Source organism: Asparagus officinalis, chromosome 10 (genome assembly GCF_001876935.1).
Source record: "Asparagus officinalis chromosome 10, Aspof.V1, whole genome shotgun sequence".
Lineage (NCBI taxonomy): Eukaryota > Viridiplantae > Streptophyta > Magnoliopsida > Asparagales > Asparagaceae > Asparagus > Asparagus officinalis.
The window spans coordinates 64101196-64110014 of NC_033803.1; the positions used below are offsets into that span (position 1 = coordinate 64101196).

The 8819-nt window shown below is 40.8% G+C and overlaps 1 protein-coding gene across 1 annotated transcript; it reads right to left on the reverse strand.

Annotated features, from left to right (window-relative positions):
• Positions 6254 to 8605, reverse strand: LOC109826282. Its single transcript, XM_020393293.1, has 4 exons — positions 8085 to 8605; positions 7753 to 7988; positions 7554 to 7674; positions 6254 to 6416 (listed from the first exon to the last, which is right to left on the reverse strand). Exons 1-4 carry the CDS (start codon positions 8305 to 8307, stop codon positions 6346 to 6348), a joined length of 651 nt encoding a protein of 216 aa, XP_020248882.1. The 5' UTR covers positions 8308 to 8605; the 3' UTR covers positions 6254 to 6345.

Consider the following 8819-nt stretch of genomic DNA (forward strand, 5'->3'; position numbering starts at 1 on the left):
AGGTGGGTTGAGAAAAGGATGACAGAAACACAAGAATAATTCAGTATGTGGCGAAGAAAATATCCTCTCTAGATTATGAGTATGAAAAGATTATAATATCTCTCTCACAATCTCACTAGAATCGAGAACAAACTCTCAATTCTCTATAAACCCTAATCTCTCTTGATTAGAATCTCCCTTTGATTACATCTTCTTTTCTAAAAAACCTTAAAACAATACCTTATATAGGTGTAACAACGTGGATGGTAAAGTGGTAAATAACCAAACCTAAACCCCACAGGAATTCGTGCAAATAGAAACCCAAACGAACTAGGAAACCGTCGATGAGTCGACTCATAAACATGCATGAGTCGGCTCATGCCAAGTGAGTCAACTCATGATGAGATGAGTCGACTCATCAGAAACTTTTGACAAAACGGCTGGTTTTATGAGTCGACTCATGATAGGCATGAGTCGACTCAACCTGATGAGTCGACTCATGTACATGTATGAGTCGACCCACGGGCCGAAAACCGGATGCTTCGATTCTTCGATTCGTTGTCTCGTTCCACGCTTCAACCTGGGTTCCATTATGTTATTTTACCCCCTCTATTCTCAAGTTACCATAAGAATCATCTATCCTCAAGCTCCAATGAAGATTGCTAAGTTCCAAAGAGAAGATATACTCGTATTATGTGTCCCTCCTTTAGGAACTTAAAGTCTCATTCAAGTTAGAACTTCAATTGAGGAAACTCGCAAGCTCCTCCATCCTTTCTGTACCACGTGACTTTGCTAGGAACCTGATATCGACGTATAACTAGAAACGACTTCTTCGTTCCTCGCCTCATCGCAGTCGTCTTCCGCTCTAACATGTAACTCATTTTCGATAGCTCGTCATGAAGTCTAATGCACAGCGAGACGAACTTCTTACTTGCATTCACTAGCCTCTTCGCTCGCATCACCGTCACCAAGTTTGCCTCCCTCGGAAAAGACGTCGAACAAAATTTGAATTTTTTATCATCCTTGGTGAATGTGTACTTCTGAGCCTGCCTTTCGTAGATCGCGTATCTATCCCACAAGTACGGATTGCCCATTATAACCTGACAAACATCAAATGGAACAAAGTCGCACGTGACCTCGTCAATATACGACTCGTGGAGCGCAAATTTGACAGTGTATTGATCAACTACACTTAGTCCCGTTTCCTTCTGAATCCACCCCAATGGATAGGGTTTCAGATGCTTGACTGTCTTCAGACCCAGCTTCTGAACCAACGCCTCAGATATCAAATTATTTTTTACTGTCTGGATTAACAACGACATCAATCAAACTGGTCTTCACTTGCAACTTCGGCATAAAGAGCTACTCTCACGGGGGTCTTCATCCTCTTTCGTGGCTTGTTTTCCTGCCATAAGATTAAGACTACTGTTGGGCTCTGTCATCCTAGGAACTTTTTTTGGACCCTGTGCTATCACGTATGTCTTCTTCTCCTCCTTTTTCTTCAATCCTTTTGGCTTCAGATGAGGATACTTCTCCCAGCATCGATCAGCGATATGTCCTGTCTTCTCGTAGTGACTACAAATCAGTTCTGCTCTCCCTGGATAATCCTTCTTCTCCTCCTTATGTTTGGAACCACTAGACTCACCTCTCGTCTGTTTTGCATCTCCTTTTGCCTCGTTGCTCTTCTTTTGCTTGCCCTCGATGGCAATAGCTTTCACGCTTGCCTCTGTAATAGACTCAACCGTGAATAACTTTATCTCCTTTCGGATATATTCATTCAGACCAGACATATACTTCATAAAGATGGAATATTCCTCTGTTATGATGTTAAGAACCATCGCCTGCTGCTGGAACTCTGTCGTATATTCTTGAACGGTCTGGTTAAACCTTTGGCACAATCCGTACCACTTATACCAACGCTTCTTAAGGAACCCTACTGGGTAAAACTGCTTCCTCAGTAGCTCCTTGAATTTGTTCCACCTGCTTACAATAGGATTTCCACCATATCAATGCATGCCCCGAAAGCTTCAAAGTCGCGGACACAAGCTTCTCCTGGGATGAATATCCGTAGAGGGTAAAATACGTCTCCATCCGCTCAATCCAATCATCAAACCTCTTGACGTTGACACTCCAATCATAAACAGGAATCTCTACCTTGAAGTCTATCTTCCAATTCTGGTAAGAACCCTTACCCCCTTGATGTGGAACAGTTTTGATAATCTTAGCCTCCCTATCCGAATCAGATTCCTCACCTTCTCCATCGGACTCCATAAGTTTCTTCTTACCTTTTGAAGAAGATTCCTCCTTTTTGTCCTTTTCTTAGAAGATATTGACGAGCTGTGTGAGAGTCGAACTCATTGTATTTATCTGTTTCTCTAATGCATCTAGCCTCGTTGAATTATCTTCTTCAGTCATATTCTTCTTCCTTAATTTCTGGACTCCTTCCAATGAAATAAGGATCTCGCTTAGCTTCTTGTATTACGATCGAGTCAGGACCATACAAAGGATGCCCCCTTCACAAGATCTGATCGTTCTGATACTAACTTGATACGAGTTGCCATGCGAGCATCTTTGATCGTGAAATTATCAAAGATGGGTTGAGAAGAGGATGATAGAAACACAAGAATAATTCAGTATGTGGTGAAGGAAAATACCCTCTCTAGATTATGAGTATGAAAAGATTACAATCCCTCTCTCATAATCTCACTAGAATCGAGAACAAACTCTCAATTCTCTCTAAACCCTAATCTCTCTTGATTCGAATCTCTCTTTGATTACATCTCCTTTTCTTAAAACCCTAAAACAATCTCTTATATAGGTGTAACAACGTGGATGGTAAAGTGGTAAATAACCAAGCTCAAACCTCACAGGAATTTGTGCAAACAGAAGCCCAAACGAATCAAGAAACCGTCGATGAGTCGACTCATAAACATGCATGAGTTGACTCATGCCAAGTGAGTCGACTCATGATGAGGTGAGTCGACTCGTCAGATACTTTCGACAAAACAGCTGGGTTTCGTAAGTCGACTCATGACAGGCATGAGTCGACTCAACCTGATGAGCCGACTCATGTACGTGTATGAGTCGACTCACAGGCTAAAAACTGGATGTTTCGATTCTTTGATTCACCGTCTCATTCTATGCTTCAACCTGGTGTTCCACTATGTTGTTTTACCCATCTATTCTCAAGTTACTATGAGAATCATCTATCCTCAAGCTCTCATAAGGATCACTAAGTTCCAAAGAGAAGATACACCCGTATCAAGAATACTGGTGGAGGAGGTGATGGAGGTGAATGTGAGAATTGTTGAGCGATGCGGAAGCCAAACAACCAAACCATTGTGCTATGAGAAATCAAATCAAACGAACATCGAGAGAAAGGCCAAACGAACCAAATCAATGCCACAAACACAAATAACCAATTTTAACGTGGTTCGACAAGTTGCCTACGTCCACGGGGCAAGAAGGGGATAGGGTTTTTCACTAATAAAGAAGAAGAGTACAAAGTGAGATTACAAATCACTCAAACTCACCAATTAATCTCACCAACAAATCTCTAATTCTCTCCAAACAAAACCCTAACCAATAGCTCAGAAAATACATCTTTTCTGTGCTCTAAATATCCCCAATTTTCTTCTCAATTCTCTCTTCCAATTGTTCCATATATATAAAAATCTAAAATCATAAACATACTAGGAATTCTAAAACAAAAAACAAAACAGATTAGGAATCCTAATAACCTGTTACCAAAACAAATTTGGAATCATGTTACCAAAACAGATTAGGAATCCCAATAACATGTTACCAAAATAAATTAGGAAACATATTAGGAACCTGCTATCTAACAATTCGCCACCTCGGCGAAGTTTTCCCAAAACTGAGCCGACACCAATACCAACCAAACGTCTCACTTGTTGCGTCCAGTATGAAGTAGAACAAATCCTGACAATCGACTCAATCAACAAAAAGTCGAGAACCCAAACGAGAATGCGAACAAACTCCAAATCACTATTGCATAGTGGACTATTAGCGACGGACAAATCCGTCGCCAAAAGTCAAAAATCCGTCGCTAATAGTTTTAGCGACGGAAAAATAGTAATTCCGTCGCTAAAACTCCGTCACTATTACCAGGGTAGGTAAATCCATATTTAGCGACGGATAATCCGTCGCTAAATATCAGCGACGGATATATAGCGACGAAAAATCTGTCGTTTATGTCTGATTTTTTGGCAACGGTAGTTTCCGTCGCTATATATTTTGGCCATCGCTATATATTTTGGCGACGAAAAATCCGTCGCCAAAAGATTATATCAGTTCATGTCTGGCATGTCAGTTTTCCGTCGCCATAAGTCCTTTTAGCGACGGAAAATCCGTCGCTAAATGTAAGCAGAAATTTTTTTAAATTTTTTTTTTGAAAATTAAAAATTCCTGTATAATATATTTCACAATAAAAACATGTACAATAAATTTACACAGCACAAGCACATATAACACATATTTCATTTTCACGCATATATGACACATATTTCACTAAAAACATAATAAATATCCCAACATTATAAATGTTATTTATACAGCACACCCATTGTTTTCAATGTTAAAACAAATAAAATCAGTCCCGATCATCATCATCCTCATCACCAACTACACATTGTCGAGAAGTCCCAGCCTAAAAATATAAATAAAATGTTATAGAGCAATACGTACATCATCAAAAACTGAATTTTGCAGTAAAGTAACAAATTATAAAACAACATGGCATGACATGCAAGTATAGCAATAATAGAGTATCATGACATATTCTTACATGTTATATGATTCGGAGAGAGTATCATGGCATATTTTTATGTATTATACGCAAGCACGCACATGTTTTTAACAATGCACGCACACACCCTAACCCCACCCGCACACACGCACGCACGCGTACCTATCTCCACCAACACGCACACACGAGTACCCAGCTCAACCCAATCCCCACACTTCCCCCTCCCCCACCACGACCAAACCCAACATCAAGCACGCACATAATGACCACGACAACACAACACATGCAACACCACAATACAACAATAACAACACCACCACCACCACAATAACAATCCCCCAACCCCACCCACCAACCAACCAAACTCTACCCCCCACCCCCTCCCCCTCCATCATCATCACCACCACCACCAAACGACCCCACGCACGAACGCACCACAACGAAACAAAACAACAACCAACTAACCAACTCACTAACCAATACAACCATCGCTACGCACGCACGCACCATCAACACCACCATCACATAAAAACATTAAGTATATAATTTTGGTTTTGTGTTTTGGAGAGAGATATAGTTTGTGTGTAACAGTTTGTATCAGTGTGCATCGGTGTGTGTGTGTGTGTGTGTGTGATATCATTTAGTCACATGGCATACTCATAACTAAGTAAGAATTTTATATTTAATTCATTTAATTAAAAAAGAAAAATATATATATTACCTGATCATCCATAAACCGTCTCTTATATGCCTCCTGAGAATCAGAAGGCAGAGTCGATATGAACTGGGCGAATTCCAGCTCCCTCTGCTCCCGGCGCCTCTGTTCTTCCTCCGCCATCTGGAGTAGCTCTGACTCCCGATGCGACTGCCAATCTTCCATCGCTTTCATCCGTTGTTCCATAGTCGGGTCTTGAGAAGAACTGCATCCTGGTTGTGCTGCAGACTTGTAGGTGCTACTGGACTCGTACGGCCGATGCTCGGATCCTCTCCACCGATATCTGTTCTTCCTACTCGGTCCAATGATCGTCTCGATGATGCTATCCTCCTCCTCTCTACTTAATCGGGTCGGGGTGTTAGAATCGACCTGAGTTTGTGAAAATTGCTCCTGCACCTTAGCATGTAATTTCTCCTGCGATATACCAAAACAACCCGGTCAATTCTAACACATTTAAAATACATTGTTATAAAAATTAAATATACAAATGAACTGCTACTTACAGCCAGATCCTGGTTTTGCGCTTTCTTCTCTTCATCGGCGTAATTTGGGCTCCATGAAGTCAGAATACGATCTGCAAAATGCCCAAGATCTCCCCTTCCCTATTTTATTCAAATATATCATTAACTCATAACACATAAATTATACTTAAATTGATAACATAAGAGCTAATTAATATATTATATACCTCAAGCGCCAATTGATGATAATGCTGGCTGAAGGACCTGGAGCCCCCGTGATGCTCGTAACTGCGGGGCGCATTGTGGTTCCTCTTTGCTGTTTCAGCTTGACCCTACAAAACAATGTTAAACAGATATAATATAGAATTTTAAACAATAAACAAAAATATATACTTCAATAATACCTGAATTTCGGCCGTGTCCTAATAATCGCAAAGTGCAAAAAAATCTACTCCATCTACGCGCTCGTCAAGATGCCAGTAACGCTCCCAATCTTCTGTTCTTTGAATAAAATAGTTTTTCTTCAGCTCAAACCACCACCTCTTGAATGATAGATTGATTTGTGTGAAGCAGTAAGTCCATGCACAAGCGTAATCGTCAAGAAAGAAAAATCGCTTCAGCATACAATGAAAAAAGAGATACAAATCAGTGTGTTAAACAAAATAATAAAATGACTAATAATTATGAGAATTAAAATAAATGACTCACACGTATATATCTCCAACAAGCCACCAGCGCATCAATCCGCTGTGACTTCCACGTCAAAAATATGTTGATGAAATCATGTCTCCTGGCTAAAGCGGCGAGGAAACTGTTGAAAGCGTTAACAAATGGCCCGACAGGCACGTCGTTCTCCCATCGGATACGGGCCCTCCGATGAATATCTGGGATGAGGTTTTGTGTCTTGGTACCACCGCGGCCGCGCCTAGTAGGTCGCTCGGTACCTACAAAAAAAATGAAATTCAGGCAAAATATAAATCAATCAATATCGATAATACAAATTAAAATATTAACAGATAAACTATAAAAATCTATACACACCTTTCAATTCGACGCATCTACGCCTTGCTTGTTCATACCTATGTTGTGCAATAGGTCGCAAAGCATGATAAGTATCCCAATCCCCCTTCACCTTGGCCGGGTCGTGGGCTCGCTGACCTGTAATAGAACCCGGCGGTAGTGGCGCAGCTTCTACAGCTACGCTATATGGCTCTTATCGGCGCTCCTCAAATACATCTGCATGCGGAGGAGGCGACGGCGGCATCTCCGCATGCTGGGTAGGATCAACGAGTGTCTCCGCATCAGGTGGAGCATCTCCTCGTCCTGTGTCCTGTGGCGGCGAGTCATGTGTAGCAGTGATGCGTCCTGCGTAGGAAATGTTAAAAAATAATGTTAGGCTCATATTAATAGTTTATAAAAATGTACAGATATAATAAATAAATAAAAATACCTGACGTAGAGCCATGTGCGTTGCCTTCAGAATGTCTACTAAAAAGTCTCTCAAGCGCTCTCTTACGTAATCCTTTTGTCATCTATACTTTGAAAACATAATGAGTACCCAACAAAACTATAATACATGACACAAACTGATACATGATAACCAGTCAAACAGATAATTAACGCTCCCAATCTTCTGTTCTTTGAGTAAAATATTTTTTCTTCAGCTCTGACCGCCACCTCTTGAACGATAGATTGATTTGCGTGAAGCAGTAAGTCCAGGCATAAGCGTAATCGTCAAGAAAGAAAAATCGCTTCAGCATACAATGAAAAAAGAGATACAAATCAGTGTGTTAAACAAAATAATATAAACTATAAAATAAATGACTCACACATATATATCGCCAACAAGCCACCAGCGCATCAATCCGCTGCGACTTCCACGTCAAATATATGTTGAAGAAATCATGTCTCCTGGCTAAAGCGGCGAGGAAATTGTTGAATGAGTTAGCAAATGGCCCGACAGGCACGCCGTTCTGCCATCGGATCACGGCCCTCCGACGAATATCTGGGACGAGGTTCTGTGGCTTGGTACTACTGCGGCCGCGCCTAGTAGGTCGCTCGGTACCTACGAAAAAATGAAATTCAGGCGAAATATAAATCAATCAATATCGATAATACAAATTAAAATATTAACATATAAACTATAAAAATCTATACACACCTTTCAATTCGAGGCATCTACGCCTTGCTTGTTCATACCTCTGCTGTGCGATAAGTCGCAAATCATGATAAGCATCCCAATCCTCCTTTACCTTGGCCGGGTCGTGGGCTCGCTGATCCGGAATAGAATCCGGCGGTAGTGGCGCAGCTTCTACAGCTGCGCTATATGGCTCATATCGGCGCTCCTCCAATACATCTGCAGCCTGAGGAGGCGACGGCGGCATCTCTGCATGCTGAGCAGGATCAACGAGTGTCTCCGCATCATGTGGAGCATCTCCTCGTCCTGTGTCCTGTGGCGGCCCGTCATGTGTAGCAGCGATGCGGCCTGCGTAGGAAATGTGAAAAAATAATGTTAGGCTCGTATTAATAGTTTATAGAAATGTACAGATATAATAAATAAATAAAAATACTTAACGTAGAGCCATGTGCGTCGCCTCCAGAATATCTACCAAAAAGTCTCTCAAGCGCTCTCTTACGTAATCCTTTTGTCATCTATACTTTGAAAACATAATGAGTACCCAACAAAACTATAATACATGACACAAACTGATACATGATAACCAGTCAAAGAGATAATATAAAGGCAATACTATAATACATGACACAAGCTGATACATAATAACCAGTCAAACAGATAATATAAAGGCAATACTATAATACATAACACAAACTGATACATGTCAGTCAAACAGATACATGAATATTCTTTTTAAATCATAACCAAGTATTATATTAT

Bases quoted from the DNA above. Each gene is read 5' to 3' on its own strand.
- LOC109826282 (XM_020393293.1), bottom strand. From the start codon at position 8,307: ATGCCGCCGTCGCCTCCTCAGGCTGCAGATGTATTGGAGGAGCGCCGA. The intron at 7,675-7,752 runs GTGAGTCATTTA...TGTATGCTGAAG, and splicing joins CTTGTTGGCGATATATATGT to CGATTTTTCTTTCTTGACGA. The intron at 6,417-7,553 runs ATTGGGAGCGTT...AAAGAACAGAAG, and splicing joins TTTTACTCAAAGAACAGAAG to ATTGGGAGCGTTACTGGCAT.